Source organism: Mesitornis unicolor, unplaced genomic scaffold (genome assembly GCF_000695765.1).
Source record: "Mesitornis unicolor isolate BGI_N332 unplaced genomic scaffold, ASM69576v1 scaffold322, whole genome shotgun sequence".
Lineage (NCBI taxonomy): Eukaryota > Metazoa > Chordata > Aves > Mesitornithiformes > Mesitornithidae > Mesitornis > Mesitornis unicolor.
In genome coordinates this window covers 137,385-156,483 of record NW_010168245.1, presented here as the reverse complement: position 1 = coordinate 156,483, position 19,099 = coordinate 137,385, and the positions used below count along the sequence as shown (strand labels likewise).

At 47.5% G+C, this 19,099-nt stretch overlaps 1 protein-coding gene across 1 annotated transcript in view; it reads left to right on the top strand.

Moving 5' to 3' along the window:
* CADPS (Ca++-dependent secretion activator) overlaps positions 1-19,099 on the top strand; it is a gene marked incomplete at its 5' end in the record, with an annotated part of 168,303 nt that overhangs the window by 20,087 nt on the left and 129,117 nt on the right. The window contains 2 exons of the mRNA XM_010178929.1: positions 12,749-12,829; positions 17,046-17,282. Of these exons, the coding sequence (XP_010177231.1) occupies positions 12,749-12,829; positions 17,046-17,282 (318 nt within the window). The remainder of the gene's footprint in view (positions 1-12,748; positions 12,830-17,045; positions 17,283-19,099) is intronic.

Genomic DNA, 19,099 nt, shown 5'->3' with positions numbered 1-19,099 from the left:
TATTTGTTATACATTTTTTAAACATGAGATCTAGTCCAAATGGCAAATATTTTTAGTATGCATCGTTGTGCAGTCAAGAAAGCTGCCAGCAGCATAAACCTGAATAATAACTCTGTGTGATGATCGGGATGGGGACAGGAGGTGATTACCAGCCTTTCAAACCAGCTATTGCATGAGGTGTCCCCTCATTTTGGAGGAGTATGGGTGATGAGGAGCGGTGGCAGGGCCGTGCCAGGTTTCTGCTTGTCCTGCTGCTCATGCTGGGGTGTGCTGATGCAGCCAGGCACTCTGCAAGCAGGGCTGTGTGTGGGCATCGCCTCTGCTGCCTCTGCCTCCACACTGGCTGCTGTCCTCGCCTGCCGGCCAAACAGGCTTAGCTGCAGAGGAAAAACAGATAAATTTAAAGAGAAGGGTTTTCTCCTTTGCCTGTTTTCCCCTCCCCACGCTTTGGTACTCATCCCCTCTTCAGCTTGTCTCCTGCTTGCAGAGCCGGCTGCTTCCTCGCCTGCTCCGTTCATTTTACTTGTGATAGAAAGCACACATCTGGCACAGCTGGGAGGTGTTCGGCCAGGTGTGAAAATGTCTCTGGAGAAGGCAGGAGAGGATTGCTGGTTTTATCCCAGTGGAATACGGAAGAGACAATCGCACACCTCTCTGTTTTCGGCAAACGCAGCCCGCGGAGTGAGCCTGCACATGGTTTGTCATGCAGGCAGATTTGGGATGAATGAAGCATTTTTCAGATTTTCAAGGAAGTGGTTGAGTTATTTCAGCAATATTTTACCCTCCACTCTAACTCCCCCCCAAAATAGAGTGAAAGAATGGATTTGAGATGGATCTCAGCATTTTAGAAACAGAACAGCTTAGGTTTTTTAGATTGCAGAAAATGTAGTAAGGAAAACTGTCTGCAAATGATTGCTTTTTGAGGGGGTGGGATCTGTTGTGGATTTTGCTCAGCCTGTAAGCCAAATGATTCAGTATTCCCTCAGCTTTCATGGGAAGTCACAGCATGATCCTTGGTTGATTCCTTTGCATCAGCGAGGCAGCGCAGGCAGATATCAGAGCATTTCCCAGCTGTACCAGCTCCCACCAAGAGCTCTCTCGCTCTCCTCCACCTTCCCTAACAGCTCCCAGCATCTGGGCTGTCAGTCCCTTCAGAAGCTGCTTTTTCCTGTTGTTTTCTCCTGTAACTCCACATGGAAGGAGCGTTTGCCACAGAGGGAGCTGCTCTTCTGCATGGGTTTGCAGCCAGGATCTGACCCTGGCACGCACACATTATTTATTTCAGTGGCCTGAGCACCAGTTTCTTCCCCTTGTTTTCCATAGATCTTCTTTAACAAATGACTTAATTAATAATAATTTAAATCGAGGGGAAGAGTTTCAGCTGCAGGTTCCATACGTGTACGTTCCCGTGGTTTTATAGCCAGTAGCGTCTGCTGCTACCTTCGTTTGAAGTAACAGGGGAACTCTAGCAGCGCAGTTCTGACCTGGTTACAGAGCAGAATGCAAAATAAGCTGAATCCCACGAGAATGCCTCAAGCTTTACTGTTCTCTTTAATCTCTTCATTGGTGGATTTTTCTTAATTTCTAAAAAGAGCCGTGACTCCCATCTGAGATGAGCAAGTACCGACGCTGCGGACCTGCAGTCACACTTGCGCTCGGGTCACAGCTGGATCACAGCTGGATTCCAGCTGCATGTTCTGCACTCCTGTGCGTGTCCTTTCTGCGTATGCAGTGTGTTGCCCTCAGTGGAAGCTTCAGGTCCCTTCCAACCCAAACCATTCTCTGATTCTGTGAAATGGGATCAGAGAGCAGGTTATCACCTTATTTTTGCAATGCACTGCCATTCAGAAAGCACTGAGAGACCTCAACAAATAGCAGAGACTATAATGCCATACTCTCAGAGACTTCAATATATTTTTCTAACTCTGTAAGCAAAAGCCTTCTGCCCTGGTAACAATTTCAAAGGGAAGAGGTCATGCCTTTCTGAATGTAATTCCTAATAAACTGCATTTCCTCAAAAAGCAGGAGATGAGAGTGCTCCTTGCAGTGGAGCTGTCTGGAAGAGTTACCGTGCAGCTACAGTGAGGCCTGACCCACCACCCAGCCCATGATCCATCCTCAAATCTATCAGCTTTTGTTCATAAAATTTTGCTGTGGAGAACTGTGCCATCTCCCCACACATCCTAGCCCTGTCCTGGGCTGCCCCCTGGGCTTTGGGGGTGCTGGGTGCTTCTCCCTCTTCTCCAGCTGTGTTGCATCCTGACATGAGCCAAAGCTGAGGTCGTCCTGGGATGGGATGAAGGTATTGGGCAACTCGTGTTTTGTTTGGCTTTAAATGCAAAGAATTAGAGTAAAGCAGTGTGAAAAACAGCTCTCCACCCAATGGGGGTGGGAAAGCTTTGCCTGGGGGCTCCATCTATACTGAGCTCTGGGGAAAGATAATTAAGAGGCAGTGGGTGAAGCCTGCTCTTGTGAACACAGTGCAAGACCCTCGGGACAGCACTGGACTCATCTGCCTTGATGTCCCCTATACGAAAGACTTTGGGGTCGGTGTCATACACAGAATTGAAATTTGCCTGTAAAATTTTTTAAAAATGCCTATGAAGAGCCTGGGAGGGAGCTGCTGGGGTTGCAGGTGGTGATTTCAGTCGCTCCCAGCGAGCTGGCTGCACTCGCCATCTCGTGGTGATCGCAGTTGGGGCTGAGGTGTGCAGGGTGCTGGACAGACGGACGCTGTCCCTCCGCTCCGGCCGAAAACGGGTCACCTGCACCCACCGGGACAACAGAACAGCTTGAAAGCTTCATGAAATAATAATCCACGTGGAGAAGGGTGTTAATGACAGGCAATGTGATTGACTGCCTTTTTCTGTTGTTGCTGTATTATCTCTATTTAAATCAGCTCGCGTTAGCTGCAGTTATATTTAACGCGGTCTGTCTACACGGCTGAATTTTTAGATTGTTAATTTTCAATTGCAAATTGCTTAATTATGCCTGACTTTTTATAAATATTTGTAACGTGAGCTAATATTTTCTATTACATGTGATACACATTCTGGAAAAAACTAATTGTTCTCGCTGCTGTGCACTGGGTCTGGTGGGAGCCCCCGAAGCCTGAGTGCTCTCTTATCTAGAGGCTGCTGCCTTTTACAGCTGATGCATCAGAAATCGAGGTCTGTAGCTGGTGCTGTCTGTGTGCTGTGGTCAGGAAAGCCATTAGGATTCATTTGGCTCCCCAGCAAGATGAAAAGAAAATGTTTATTGTCCGCAGCGTGGTAACACAGTGAAAATTCAACACTTGTGACACAGCGTGTATGTATTATTGCTGTGCTCCTGGAGCCAGCTCTGAACATCAATATGAGATGTGGAGAGCGATGGCTTTTAGGCTGAGAGGAATTTACAACTGTACCATTTTCAGAGACTTTGAACCCCAGGACCCCACAACGCCATCCCTGTTCTCACAGGGGGATACCCGCTGCCCATCCTCCCCTGCCCAGGCAGGGCTGTGTGCGGTCCGTGCCCAGCAGGTACGGATATTTGTCTTGGTGGGTCTCCTGCAGGGTTTATGTAGTGAAGGGTAAAAGACCGCACACCTCAGCTTTGTATCTGCTTGGCTCAGCTCCTCTGTTCACGGATGCTCTGAGTGAGGGCTTCCGGGGCAGGGAGGCAGAGGAGGGCCTGTTCCTGGCAGCTCCAGGGGCAGGTCCCCAGCCACATCCACTGCCAGACGGTTCTGCAGAGCCTGCTCTCACATAGCTTCAGCAGCACTGGAAAAACCTGCGAGGTGCCAGCCTCCGGCAGCAGCCTTCAGCCAGGGTGGCAGCCTCCAGTGGCAGGAGAGGAGGAAAGCACAAAGCACCACCAGGACCATTGTGGGTAACCGCTGTTGGGGTGTATCTCCCCAGGGAGCAGCGTCCTGTCCTTCAGGGTGCACCCGCAGCCCCAGGCAATGCTGCTGCGTGCTGGGTGACTGCAGCAGGCCTGAGTGGAGCTGGTGAGCATCGGCACGGCTCGCCCAGCCCGTGGTCAGCATGTGGGGGTCAGGATTCAGGGTAATTACACTGGGTGCAGTTCCCAGTCTGTGTCCCAGCTTCCCAGCTGCCATGGTTGGAGCTGGTTGGAGTAAAGCTCGCACAGACCTGGCAGCAGCAGTGCTGTGCTCCCGAGGCTGCTCTGCGAAGGGAAGCAGGGTGTCCTGCCACGTCACAGGAGCTGCTGCTTCCAGGCTGAAGCATCTTTTTCTGCAGTTGTAGCATCTATACACATAAATTATTTATCTTACATTGAATGTGGACACATAACAGCATTTTCCATATTGCTGAGACGGCTTGCTAGGCTGACCATCCTCACCAGTAAGGCAGTGAGGACAGTGTACCCCATGAGATGACTTGCCCCATCTGCTAAGATCTCCCCCCATGGGGTACCTTGTGCTGGACGACTTATCCCCTCACCATACGGACTAGCTGCTTCTTAAAGTGTCATATTTTTGCTCCCTGTGTTTGTTTTTTTTATAAGTGTGCCTCTTGCTGCTTTTTCGTGTCTGCTTCAATTCTTCTCACATCCTTGATCCTAATGCAGGTGCCAGAGCATCTCACAAGGGTTTTGTGCAGGGTTAAATCCCACACGACAGCTTGTGGCTCCACAAGGCCCTTCTCACAAGTGCCCTACATCCATTTTGTGCCACTGGTTCTTCAGGAACAGAATAGGTTCTGCTGGAGGGATCAAGCAGTAAAAGAAGTGGTGGATGCTCCCAGTTAGTGCAACTAGGATTCTCATCTATTCCTCACGCGTTTTTTTCATGTTGCTGAGAGCTAATTACTTCTAAAAGGGTTGGCTTTTCTGAAATGGAATGATAAATTAGACAGGATTGGTATGGCCAAGGGTATTGCTTCTGTTCAGACCCAGGAAATTCCCCCTGAAGCACGTTTCTCTGAGACCTTTGAATGACTCAGAGCACAACTGTCAGGGCACTGTTCTAAGAAAGGCAGGGAACTGACCTTTTAATTAGCATAACATAGTAATTTAGCATAATAATAATGATTACTTATTAATCATTAATAGTTGTTGTGTATTGACCAAAAGGACTTACAGATGTGATGTTTCTGCTCTGGATTTTGATAAATCGATAGCAATTAGAGGAGTGTTAGTTGCAACCCAGAGGGAATGAAAATAGCTGAGTCTGCCGTGGAGGGCAGTTCCCTTCCAGTTCTCCATGGCTGAAGGATGGAGTCTAATGGCGATGTATACAGAGATTTCTGGAGAAGCATGGTCCTAACCATGAGTGGGACCAGCAGCTTCAGCTCCCATAGGATGCTGTGTACAGAACATGTAGCAACCTCTTTGCATGCTGAGGATTTGCTGCCTCAAGGCTTAATTCTCCCAGCTGCTTTCTCCCTGACCTCATGAGGATTTGCTGCGTCAAACTAGTGAGAAAGGTGTCAGCCTGTTCAGAACAGTCTCTTTAGGTCTCTGGCTGTGATAAATCTAACCTTCACGAATACCAAAATGAACTGTAATGGGCAGCGCTGCAATTTTTGCTATCTTAGTCCTCGAAGAAGTGGGAGCTGTAATCTTCCCTCCACGTTCCCTCTCCTCCTTTTCTGCCGATACCTGGTTGGTTGACATAAAAGGGAACCTTGCTCTTCATGGCCCAGGTCTCTGCTTTGCTTTTTTTGCTGCAGAAGAGCTACTGCAGTGGTGCAATTCAGACTCCAAGGTATGCACCAATATACCACAGGTATTTATTTTGGAGAATGACTGTCCAATTTCAAGCTGTACGTCTATGGCAGGCAAGTTTCTTTCTGAATATGGTTTTTCTTTCAGTCTTATATTAGCTATTTTCAATGAGTAAAAGGGATTTTCATTCACATTATGACCTGTACCTTCTGTTATTTACGTGTTCATCTGTATCATCGTCCCTACAAAGCACGGTGCTGGTTGCAGCAGAGGAACAAACACCCACATCTGCCAAGCACCAGCAAGCAGAGGTTTTGAAATTTGTAAATAACGCTGTGGCTCTGTGAAGCCCATCAGAAGCTGCTGCCTTGTGTTTGTGGAAGGCTCTCAGGCTCTGCAGCCATGGAGGTCAATCAAAAACTCCTCAGTATGGTGATGAAAGAGCAAGAAAAATCAGAGTTCTCTGCTTGAACCAACAGGAATTGAGACCCCAGCCCCGAGCAGATTTCAGCATAGAGGGGAACACTTTTAAAAGTGATGTGAGTTCCTGTGTGGACACTCTTGCCCCAGCCCTACCCATTGCATAGACACCGCTGGAGATCTTCCCATGTCTTGTGCTGTCACCTTTAGTCCTGCTGAGTGTCAAGGGGCTGTGGCTTTGCTGGACCAGGTCCTCATGCAAACTGCTTTACCTCCAGGGCTAAAGCCCACTTTGAATTATGTGACAAATGTATCTACCATAAAGCTTTTAAAAAATGAGGATTTGAAGATATGTAGATCTTTCTTCTATGAAGATTGGGATGAGTTAAGTGCAGCTAATTCTAGCTGTAAAAATTACTTGAAACTGAATAGTAGCTTATTGTTGTGTGTGGGAAATTCAAGTGATTCTCTTCCTATTAACTGATGTGAAATTTAGCGTGTGATAAGCTGTAAGGAAACACAAGTAAGCTGAGTGTACTGATCCACCTCGGGCTGCATCAACCAGCCAGAGCTCCGATTTCTTTCGTGGTGCTGTAGCTCAGAGCGTGCTGCCCGCATCCCTTCGAGCGTCCTTATGCAATGCCATAAGAAGAGGGTATTAAGGCATGCTCAGAGGTCAGAGCCTCTGGACAGCTTAGTTTTTAAGCCCTTTCAGTGTTGTACACCTCTCAGGGATGATCTTGCAGAGGGATTTGCGGGGTTCAGAAGTTCTCTGGCCACAGATGGAAAGGACGTGCATTTCGAGTGGAAGCGCCCTGCCATCCCTTTTTTAACAGCCTGTAAAACATTTGCAAAGGCAGGCAACGCTTTTTCTTCCCCTCCCTGTTTATGCTGAATCTGGATTTTCATTTACTTTGATTTATCATTACGCATAAATCTGGAGGTATCTTTGCACAACCTGCTGGAAAGCTGCGTGCTGGCTTTGCTTGTCTCAGCTTTCCTCAGCCCTGCGGCACAACCTTGCAAAGCCGTGAGGGGTTATGGTTGTAGGCGAGTCCGTAACAGAGATGGTGCAGGGTTTTGTCCACTTTTCCTGCGCAGGATCTGTGCTGAGCCCCCGACATTTGCAAAGGCAGGCAACACTTTTTCTTCCCCTCCCTGTTTATGCTGAATCTGGATTTTCATTTACTTTGATTTATCATTACGCATAAATCTGGAGGTATCTTTGCACAACCTGCTGGAAAGCTGCGTGCTGGCTTTGCTTGTCTCAGCTTTCCTCAGCCCCGCGGCACAACCTTGCAAAGCTGTGAGGGGTTATGGTGGTAGCCGAGTCCGTAACAGAGATGGTGCAAGGGTTTTGTCCCCTTTTCCTGCACAGGATCTGTGCCGAGCACCCGCCTGCCCTTGCTGCACCACCAGGATGTGCTGGTTGATTCATCGGTGCTCTGTGGATGAGCAGTGGGTACCCAGGGGTGCTGCTGCTGGCAGCAAGGAGGGCATGAGAAACCTCTGCCTGCCTGTGCCGCTGGTGCTGCGCTGAAATCTGTTGGAAACCAGCTCAGCTGTGGGAAGAAGCACAGATACACATCGGAGCGTTATCAGATTCAGGCGAGGAGGGGCTGCTGTGCATCCTGGGGAACATTTTTACCAACGAATCTAGCGCAACCCTAAAGCTTGTGAACCATGAAATAAGATTTCTCATAGAGAGGGAAGCGTCAGCCCTTACTGAATTATCCAAGTCCTTTCTGCTGTTTTAAATCACCCCCTCAGGACTCCCTGACTGCTCTCTCATGGCGAGTGGTTTGTTAGATAACCCAGGAGCTTGCCGGGATAACGGGAGTGGGTACCCGTCCACAGCAAACGACCGATATTGTGCAGCTGCAGTTGAGAACAACTGCGTTCCTGCAGCAGGGCCAATTTTTACCCACACAGGTGAAAAATTGTGTGGAGCTCTCCTCCAGGAGAGGGTGTTTGTCACCTTTTGGGATGCTGAAGCCCTGGGGGTGTGTGAGGAGCTGGGGCCAACAGGAGGGAAAAAAAAAACTTTGGTGAAATAATAGACACAGTTTGTAATTCCTTGAATTAAGGGGGATTTTACATTGTGCTAGAGATATTCTGCATGAGGCTGAGCCTAAAGGACTGAATTGGGTAAGTCTGGCCAGAGGAGAGGTAGCCTTGAGCATCTTTGCTGTACAGGGGCATGGGAGAGACATTTTCCTGGGACGCATGGGGATGCCACGGTGTTGCAGTGCAGAGAGCTGGTGGAGAGGCCGTGTCCTGCTGGATCTCTCCAGCTCCTCCAAAATCCTCTCTGGAACCACACAAGTGACAGAAGCTGTCCTTGCTTCCTCTTCCTCGCTCCCATTTCAGATCCCAAGGCAGCCAGTGGTTCTTGGGTTGCAGTTTGTTGCTCGGAGGATTAACGTGTTGCCCAGGGTGTGAGTGACTTGCACTACCGGGATAGCTTAGCATCGTTCACATCCCCAGCTGAAGAGGGGTGCAGCAGCATCCCACCTGTGGTCAAGGGGAGAAGTGTTCAGATCTTCCTCCACTTTCTGCTTCAGAGATGTGGTCAGAGGACGGGGCCTCGAGCGCCGGGGCTGCCTGCCTTGCTCTGCCCTTTGCTGCTCATAGAGAATATTCACTGTTAGTGGGAAAAGGGTGCTACAGGTCGATCCGTGACGGTGGCAGGAAGCATGTCTCAGGAAGCTGTGTGCGGTTCACGGTGCCACTGTCCTGTCTCACGTCACTGCTCCTAGGCTAGTGGTTTTCTGATAAGAAACTGAGGGCTTACATGCAGTGAGTCAGCTGGAGCATGACATGGTGCCAGATGCCATGAGTTGTGAGTGTGCCTGGACTGATGGATTAATTATTAATTGAAAGGTGCTTATGAATTTTTCAGTGTTTTCTCTCATTGTGCATCACAAAGCAAAGCCACCTTTTATCAGACAAAGATCTCTCCCACAGTCCTACATCAAAGCTGCAGAATTGTCACCCATGTTGTGATCTTGTTCAGCCTTCACATGGAGCGTGTTTGCTTTGAAATCCTTAATCAACCATTTGCTGAGCTACATGAGCACCTTGAAACTTTCTCTTTGAGGCTTTTGGCACCTCTAACTGTACATGACACAGGTATTTGATAGGTGCTTATGCATCTTATTGCAGATCTTACGACTTCATAAGGTTGGTTGGGTTGCCTCTACCTTTCAAAGATCTAGAGAGATTATCTTCCATCCCTCTGGGATGATGTGAGGGAAAGTCTTGCTGTGGATTTAATTCAGGGTTGTGGAAGCAAAGGGTTTCTTCTGCAGACCAGCAACTGGTTTTTACTGGCAGTTAAAGCTGTCAGACTCACATGATGGACATTTTTAACCTCTTTCTTTCATTTGCTGATGCCCATTAAAGCTTACCACTTATTAGCAGCTTATATGTAAAAAAACCTGTCCTCTGCAAGATCTTTTGTTGAAGTTGAACGATCACCAGTTGTTGAATTCAGTGTATGCCCTGCAATGCCTTCAGTGATGGGCTGGCTGCCATGCTGGTCAATTTTGGGTTCTGCTCAGAATCTGATCTGCGTGATTTTATTTTATTTTATTGCTCTACTTTAGCAACTGTTACAGCAACGTAGATGATGCAGGGCAAGCAGAGAGGACTGATGTTATATGCGGGTAGACATATGAAAACCTCTCATTTACCAGCAGGCAGTTGGGTAATGATAAGTTGAGAATTGCAAATTATGTACGTCATCTATTTGTGGCACACTGCTGAAGAAAAGCTCACTGCATATGACAAATCATATATACACTGAAATTTATACTACTTTTCACATTTAATTGACTGGCCAACCTTATGATTTATATCTTTGCTTTATTCATAGCACACCCATAACGTAGTCATAATGCAGAATGAAACTAATTCAATTTCTCTTTGACTTTGTAAATCATTTATGTATTTGGCTGTCAAGTATTTGAATATAAAGTGGGCATACATATGGCAGAAAATAAATAGCTGATTCTCTAGTTAAGAAATTGAGTTTTAATGATATTAGGGTCTGTGCTGCCTTACTTACATGTTTGGTCTCACTTAGCTAGCTTGCCTTATTTCACTAGCAAAGTATATTTTATGGGCACCGGCATTACTCTGCTAATGGTGTTATAAACAGTGTTATGACTGTGTAAAAGGTACTCAAATGCCTTGACGGCAGCAGCAGCAGTGAGTGGCTGAGCTGCTGGGCTGCTAATCCTGATCACGAGGCGTCTGCTTGGGCACGCAGGGCCTGGAGGAGGGGGTTGCCTCGTTAGGACCTTTCTGCGGATATCGAGGAGAAAATATTCTGTTGGCCACAGCAGCAATCACTTTCCCAAGATCGGTTTTTGCCATGGAGATACCATGCAGAAAATACAGCCTGGAAAGATTTTTTCTTTAAATACCAGATTACCTGGTTGGCATCACTAATTAACCTTGGGGAGCACAGCAGCGTGTAGCCCTGCAAAAAGGTACCTTCCCCACTCGACCGCAACCAAGGAAGCTGCTGAGGGTGCTTGGTGCCTCCTAACAAAAATAATCTCCTGCAGTCAGATCTTCCCTTGACATGGTTTTTGACACCTGTAGCATCACTGGAAAACATCTGCAAAATCAAGATAGTGCAGAAAGCGTGCGGCAGTTTGCTGGCTCATTATCATACCGCAAAACCAGCTTCCTGCACAGCAGCATCCATGATTTCTAAATTTAGAGCGTGAGTTATTTTGGGTAGTGTGTGATTAACCTCAATTACTGTAGCTTGAATGGTATTCAAATAATGCCCCCTCTTTCAGAGTTACAAAGAAATGGGAATCTGGGACTGTACATTTCCTACCCTTAATGAAGCGGCTCTGAGAGATGCTCGCATGTTGGTGGAGGTCCGTCATGTATTCATTTGTTCATGGAGAAATTAATGGGGGAAGCTGATCCCAAAAGGTGCTGGTGGTCCGTGGCTCTGTACTGGTTTTGGGATCGGGAAGGAATATACAGATGAAACCAGCAGGTTTTTGTGGTGCAGCTGATGTGAATGAAACCTGGGTGGCCGCAGCAGAGATCACGGAAGCTTCGGTGGATTTGGATCATGGTCAGGACGCTTTGTAGTTTTCCTGCTTGAATTAAATCAGTAACAGAGGCTTTCAAAACCTAATCACAAATATACTTTCCCTTAATCTCAGCCGTAATGAATGTCAGCTCTATGGAAAATCATCGGTGGTGAAGCAGTGTGCGAATACACACCTGCACACATGCAGATCTACACAAGTGTGTGCAAGAGAGGGGAGTTGTGAGATGCATGGGCAGACAGATGGGAAGATGCCGTGAAAAGCAGCGGATGTGGGGGAAAGCAGTGTATTTCAGCCCATCCAGGGAGCTCATTGTTCATCCAGCTGAAAATCCAAACTTTCTGTCATCACTGTAGCTGTAACTTTCCAGACTGCACTGCACCAGCCGAGCCTTTCTTCTGTCAAGCAGTTTGTCTCCAGAGGAGGATAAAACCCAAGGAGGTCGTTAGCGCAGCCCCAAGTCAGCAGATAAAGCTCATTTATGTGTAGCGGTCAGTGGGAGAGCTGACCTACAGCGACTTGTGGCAATTGCATTTGCTGGTAGCAGTCATGTTGAACCAAAACTGTGAGGTTTTGCACCAGGCCGAGCTTGGGTTTGTGCCCTGTGGGTGGAGAGGCACCACTGCCACCTGTTTCTAGCCTTGTGCCATGGCCAAAATGACCCCAGAGGAGTCCAGAGAGTGGTTAGAGGCTGAAAAGCAGCTATAAAATCGCCAGCGCATTACAGCAGCTATTTGACTTCTTCGGGGGCCAGTTTGATTTTGTGCTTTTTTTGTTGCTTTGTGATTTATGTCCATGTATTCCCACTATAAATAACAGATCTGCCCTGAGTCCTCTCAACGGGGAAACTGCTCACAGCGGTCACTGTGCCTCTTCCACATGTGCTGTAATTGCTTGCTTAACCGCCAAAAACAACACTTTCCCCTCAAAAGACATTTCAGGGCCAGGCAGAGGCTGAACACTGAACCATGGGGCTGCGGGCAGAGTGCTGGAAAAAAAACCAAACAAACTAAAAATCTCTGCTGAAGGCTGCAGAAAAACCAATTGCATGAATCAGGAGGTAGCACAGGGATGCATCAACATGAGGGAAAAGGGAAAGAAAATAGCAGGGCTATTGGTGTGTGTTTCTGCTGAGCCGCCTTCTGTTGTTTTCTGGGTGCAGGGCAGGGGGTGTTGGGTTTGGTGATCTGGAGCTGCCCTGTGTCCTGCCCCAGCACAGGGGGGCTGTGGCGTCCTAAGCACCAGTGCAGTGAGAGCCCTCTGGAGGGCACCCCGCTTTCCAGGGGTTCGGATGGTCACCGTCAGGGCTTGCTGCCAGGCTGGCTCACACGGCAAAGTGGGTGCAAGGCCTCAGGGTGAGGATGCTCAGCCTCAGGAGGCATCAAAACTGGGTCTGTACGTTCCCCTAGTCATGTCTGCCTTGGGATGGTGAACGTCCTTTGTGTCCCGTCACCACTCCCTCTATGCTATACTTAACTGATAATGTAATGCAGATGGTCAGCCCAAAGAACTGCTTGTAAAGGTGCTGCGTTGGTTAATTTTTCACCTTGATTTGCTTTTTTGTTTTTATACAGCTGGACAACCCAGATGAGCAAGCAGCACAGATCAGACGCGAGTTAGACGGACGTCTTCAAATGGCAGAGCAAATCGCCAAGGTAAAAACTCACACTATTCTGTATTAGCAAAACTCTTCACATAGAAACACTAAGACAGTTTGATGTAGCCCCCAGGTCCTGTCCTTCCCTCACAGGTTTCTTTCTCCCAATAATCACCAGTTAAAAATGAGCAGATTTGCACATCACAGCAGCTTCATCTGTCTGTAGTTAAAAATGAGCAGATTTTGCATTTTTTTTGCATCACATTTTGTGATGTGCATTTCTTGGAATGTCCTGAGGAGCTGGGACAGTTTAGGTTCCTGCAAAAGCCCTTATGAATCCTTAGTGTGGGGAATAAATTGTCCTGAAGTGCTCTAGCTAGATCTGCAAGTGCACGTCTGCTTCCTCTTTGTCAAACTTACACGCTAAGCAATGAAGTTGCCTAAATAGTTTTCTTAACTGAGCACTCAGCTCAACTCCCCAGAGACCCTTTTGTAAGGAGACATCTCCCTAGGAGGAAATCACACCCTCACACAGCGCAGATTTATGTGGCCTCTGATGGACCAGAGATGAAGAGAAACCCTGGATCCTGTTGACATAGCTATGGCCTAGATTTTATCCTTGCCTCTAATCAGATGCTCTGAGCCACTGACAAAGCCCTAATGGGGCTGAAATCTCTGGGAGTGATCTATCTGGCTGTTCTTGGTAATCAAGAAACCATTACTAGGAGGAGAAGAAGGTCTAATCAGAGAGGTGTACCTCAGACTAGGGACCTGCCTTGCAGCAGCAGTCCTCCCAGCACTGAGCTCTGCCAAACGGTGTGATTTTATGAGAAAGATAACGTTGGAGCTGTTTGTGACCCCACTGAGGTCCCTGGGTAGGAAATGCAGATTGCATTCATCTATGGTCAGGTGTTAACAAGGATCACAGAATAACATAATAAGAGGAGTTGGAAGGGACCTGGAAAGCTCATCCAGTCCAACCCCTGCCAGAGCAGGATCACCAGACCAGGTCACACAGTAACATGGCTAGGGGTTTGGGTGTCTCCAGAGAAGGAGACTCCACAACCTCTCTGGGCAGCCTGGGCCATGCTCTGGCACCCTCACACTGACAAAGTTTGTCCTCATCTTCAGCTTGAACCGCCTATGCTACAGCTTGGGACCATTGCCCCTTGTCCTGTCATTGGACATCACAGAGCAGAGCCTGGCTCCTTCCTCCTGACACTCGCCCTTTCCAAATGGATCCCCATGAATGAGGGCACCCCTCAGTCTCCTCTGCTCCAAACTAAAGAGCCCCAGCTCCCTCAGCCGCTCCTCATAAGGGAGATGCTCCACTCCCTCCATCATCTTTGTGGCTCTGCTGGACTCTTTCAAGCAGTTCCTGTCCTTCTTGAACTGAAGGGCCAGTAGCGTCTGTGCAGTTACTCCTCGCTAATGCGTCTGTTAAAACAGCTGCTGCTGTTGCATCTTTGGGGAGGTAGGTTCTGGTTCTTCCCACTTCACTGATAAAAATAGTATGGTGGCCAAGGAACATGCGGCCAAACAACAGCACAGCAAAGCAGCAAAGTGACTGCAGCGCCTTTGTTCAGCATGTGACCCTTTGCCATTTTCTTGTTAAGAAAACCTACAGTATTTTTTATTTGCAACAAAATGTAGGCCCTGGCGGAGAGCGCTGCTGCTCTGGTCCTGAGCTGGGTAGCCAGGCACTGGGTGCCAAAATGAGATTGCCTGGTTTCCGTGTTTCGTTCTCTCTTTATATCATGTGGGACAACGAAATGCGTGGTTCAGTAGCAGCCAGCAGAGGCTGCAGCTTCATGAATTATTTTTTGCAAACAAGAATTTGCCATTTCCATTCCTCCCCTCAAAGATGCTGAAAACAAACCATGGCGCCGCTGGCCCCACAAGAGACAGTCAGGGGAAAATCCTCAACACAACCTGACATTTCCCCGTGTAGAATTCAGCCTTCAAAATACAGCTGTGCAGTGCGGAGGGCAGATCTGAGTAAAAGTGACTTACCTGTGATCCAGCTGGCAGGTATTGATATTTAATCTCCTTCGCGTTACTACTGCAGGCCTCTTCTCTCCAGAATGTCAGATCCCACCAGCCCCTGCCTATGAGAAACCTTGTTCTGTCAGACCCATGAATGCCGTCCTTTGGAGGCATCCAAATGACCTTTTGAATCCTTCTCTGTATCCTCCTTTCTGGAAAAGGCTGTTTTCCCTCCAGCATAGGGCAGCTTCACAATTCAGCTCAATGAAAGGATAGCATTTCCAGTTTTATCTCCAATTTGCAGCTTTTAATGCAGATTTACTGCACAGGGAGAATTACTGTGCTGTGAAGCCAGCTCTGAGGTGGCTTGTCGATTCCATGCAAATTAACGCCTTGTTAATAAATTAAGAAATTCATGCTAGGACATTTGTATGTCAGAAGCAACAAGGGCTGCGGAGTCTAACGGGACTTGGGATCCCAGTGTTGCAGAAATGCCCTGCCCTGTCCTGTGACCTTGAGCAAGTCACCACGCACACCAGCTTTCCTCAGTGACCATTTCTTGCATCTGGGAACCAGGGCACCGCTTTGGGTCTTTTCGCCTCCTCCTGTGCCCAGGGGAGCACAGCTCAGCCCAGCGCCAGTGCAGTGTTAGGCAGAGTCCCCCTCTGAGCCCAGTTTGGAGCCAGCCAGCTCGGGGATCACGCTGGAAGTCAAGCAGATGTTTTAAAGCAGAATCTGGACAGGCTTTTCACTCTGCGTGTTGTACTTTTCCAGCAGCTGAGGGCAGCATCACAGCTGAGAGCCTAGGGATGCCAAGGCAGAGGTACATTTTCCTCTGCAGTAGCAAGTGCTCTGCTGTCCAGTGGTTCCTCTTAATTCTGCTTTTCTCCACACTTGTCCCCATTTTTGGTCCTCATCCTGCTCCATGTGGAAGTGACTGGCACCCTTTCTTGCTGTTGCCTGCATCCTTTGATTGTGTCTTCCTGCAGACTTCCCCCAGCTCCATCTCCAGTCCCATGGGTACCTTGAGACCACACCTGCAGCTCTGCATTTCCATCATCAGACCCAGTCCTAGTTTAATTGTTAAGAATCACTTCAATCTACCCGGTTTTAGCCTTCACATGAGAAATTGCTGGTGGCACACACTGAAATGTCTTGGTCCTTGCTGCACTTCTGAAGAGGTTTGTGGGGACAGTGCCAAAATTGCAGTCCCTGGAGAGATGGATAGCAGCAGGGTGAAAAAGCAATGATGTTTGAACATCACTGCTTCAGCAGTAGTTCTCCATATCTACAAAACAGTTGTGGCGTTTTTTTCCCTAGGAATGACATGCAACTTGTATAATGTATAGACAACAAACCATACTGATTAGGTAGTTTATCTTACGCCAGGTCTAATTTACATGAGGGAATTGCTTCCCAAGATCGAGACTGGAAACAGAAGACTGTATTTTAACTGCTTGGTGTGAGCGCTGCTGTGAGCTTGTAATGGGTAAGCTATGCAAAAACGAGTGCAGTGGAGTACTTTTTCAGCAGCCTGATGACAGTCTTCCAGAAGAAACATGATCCTGTTTTCTTCTCCAGCATACATTTTACAAACTGCTTTTTCCAGTATTATGAATTGCCAATAAGATACTTTGCACATCAGCCTCAAGTCCTCAGGCTGTAGATGCTGTTTTAATGTTTAAATGTCCTGTTTACAGCAAGCAGCACTGGATGGTCTCACAGCGAAAAGCTGTCTTGTTGGAGGGAGACACAGGCCCTGCAAGCAGTGGAAAGGGTGTTTTACCCCTTCTTCCAATTGGGACCACAAATTCCTGCCCACACATTGGTGATTTTTCCCTCCTTGGGCTCCTTTCACACCTAGAAAACTAATGGAGCAACTGCTCAGAAGTGTTTTAAAAAGAGCTGGCACAACTGGGAGACTGGAAAACAAGTTCCTAACTGTCAGCATCCTTTGAATTGTCAGTCAATTGCTGTCAGTCTCAAAGTTCAGCCGAGATCTGGCCTGGGGTGTTTGTAATAGTAAATACATATATGTGAAGAAGGCCATTTGCAGATAGAAAAATGAATGAAATATAAGTGCATGCAAGAAACAGTCAAGTTGGATAAGTACCAAGTAGTAATTCTATGGGAAGCTAACAATAATGTTTCTGCATTACACAGGGGGAAGCTGTAATTTGTCATCTGGTTTGTGGGAGTTCCCTGCTCTTGGGGGATTCTCCCAGTGCAACGAGTGGCTGCTGGTTGTCACCACAATTCATTCTCTTGTTTTTGTTTCCAAACCCAAGGAGCGCAAGTTTCCCAAGTTTGTGTCCAAAGAAATGGAAAACATGTACATCGAGGAGCTGAAGTCGTCTGTCAACCTCCTGATGGCAAACCTGGAGAGCATGCCCGTGTCTAAAGGGGGCTCTGAGTTCAAGCTGCAGAAGCTGAAACGCAGTCACAACACCTCAATAATTGACATGGGAGAAGAAAACGAGAACCAGCTTTCCAAGTCGGACGTTGTGTTGTCGTTCTCCCTGGAGGTAAGCTTCATACACATGGCGGTGTGCAGAGATTATGGAAATACAAATCACAGCGGCCACCTTCTGCTCAGTTCAAACTCAATTTGGACAGAGAGAGTTCAGTAGAAATCACGTTCTGATCTCCATGAGGATCAGCTCCTTTCTGAGTTACCAGAAGCTTTGCCTGGTGTGGTCAAACACCGTGTCCTTTCTGATGTCTCACCATCTTGTTGGAACAAACTGCATGAGAAAAACCATCTGTACCCCAATAACCCTGAGCCTGTATTGTCCCCAAAGCCAGAACAATAATGTGACATTTATGTGTCAGTGAGTTTAATTATTGCCAGTTAGGGGTGTCACTGCACTTCCCTGCAAGTCTTGCTTCCTCCTTTAGAGAATTGTTAATAATTGCTGGTGTTTGAATGCACCCAGCAGATTGGCCTGCAGTTTGTGTGGAAATACTGTGCTTTGCTGGCTTGCTCTTTGCTTGTGTTGAGCAGTTTGTCTGTACAGCCCAGGGGAAAGCAGGGTGCTGCAGGGACCCGCCGCTACCTCTGACACAGGCTGGCTCAGTCCTGGGAAAAGGGGGGTGCGGCAGGCCCCCGCCGCTACCTCTGACACAGGCTGTCTCAGTCCTGGAAGCAGTGTTGCTGCAGTAGCTGTTTTCAGCCAACTTAATTGTTCTGCGCAAATGTATTTGCAGTCTGAGCAAGACGATTACTCCAAGGAGTCATCAGCACACCCATACAGAATCGCTGTTGTCTGTCAATGAGTGGGTTCATGTTACATTGTCAAAACAACTGCCAGAATAAGGTCAAAAATGTAGGCTGCAGAAAAATCAGAAAATTCTATTTTTGTGTAGTTTCCTGTTTATTTCTCTTCCTGAGGCATCTCTTGTTATATGTATATCATGCCAATGCAAAACTTAATGACGCTGCTTGTCCAGTCTCGGAGTTTACCTCATTAGATGTCTAAAACCATCTTTATAATATTCAGTTCAGTCTTACTTAAAAATAGGGCTGTGATCTCAGAGATGGTGCCTTCAACAGCAGCATCAAATGAAGCCTGACTTCTAAGCGTTCCCATACGGAGGAGCAGGGAACTACCACAAAGCAGTAGACCTCTCTGTTGGAAATGCCTGTGCAGATCGTACAGCCGTGCATAAAGGGACTCGCCATTACAAGGGGATGTCTCAAATGCTTTGCTCTGGCTGAACCCCATCTGAGGGAAGCAGAAGCTCAGTGAAGCACTGACTTCAGGAGCTGGCAGGTCTGTGCACTGCTCTGTGCACAAAACTCTGGCTGCAAGAGAGCTTTTGCCAAAAGCGTGCGTTCATCAGAGGGTCTGTGGAGCTCTGTGTGCCAGGCAAGGGATCCACAGTGCAAGGACAGATCAGAAGACCTGAGAAGAGGAGTTTTAAACCCCTGTGTGTATACTTCAGAGGTAGCTGTAGTAAAACACGAATAGAAACTTCCATAGTGTTTCTTGTAGAAATGTTTAAGGTATGTGCTTAATGAGATTAATCACCGTTAAAAAAAAAGGGCAATTACCTGAAAGAGTCTTAAACGGCAATTTCTTAATCAGAAAGATTTCTTATAAGAAAGATGAAGAAAGACCTTTTTATCAGGGCCTGTAGTGACAGTACAAGAGGCAACGGTTTTAAACTGAAAGAGATTTATTTACACTGAATATAAGGAAGAAAATGTTCGTGATGAGGGTGGTGAGACACTGGAACAGGTTGCCTCGAGAAGTTGTGGATGCTCCATCCCTGAAGTGTGTAAGGCCAGGTTGGATGGGCCTCTGAGCAACCTGATTTAGTGAAAGAGGGCTGAACCTGC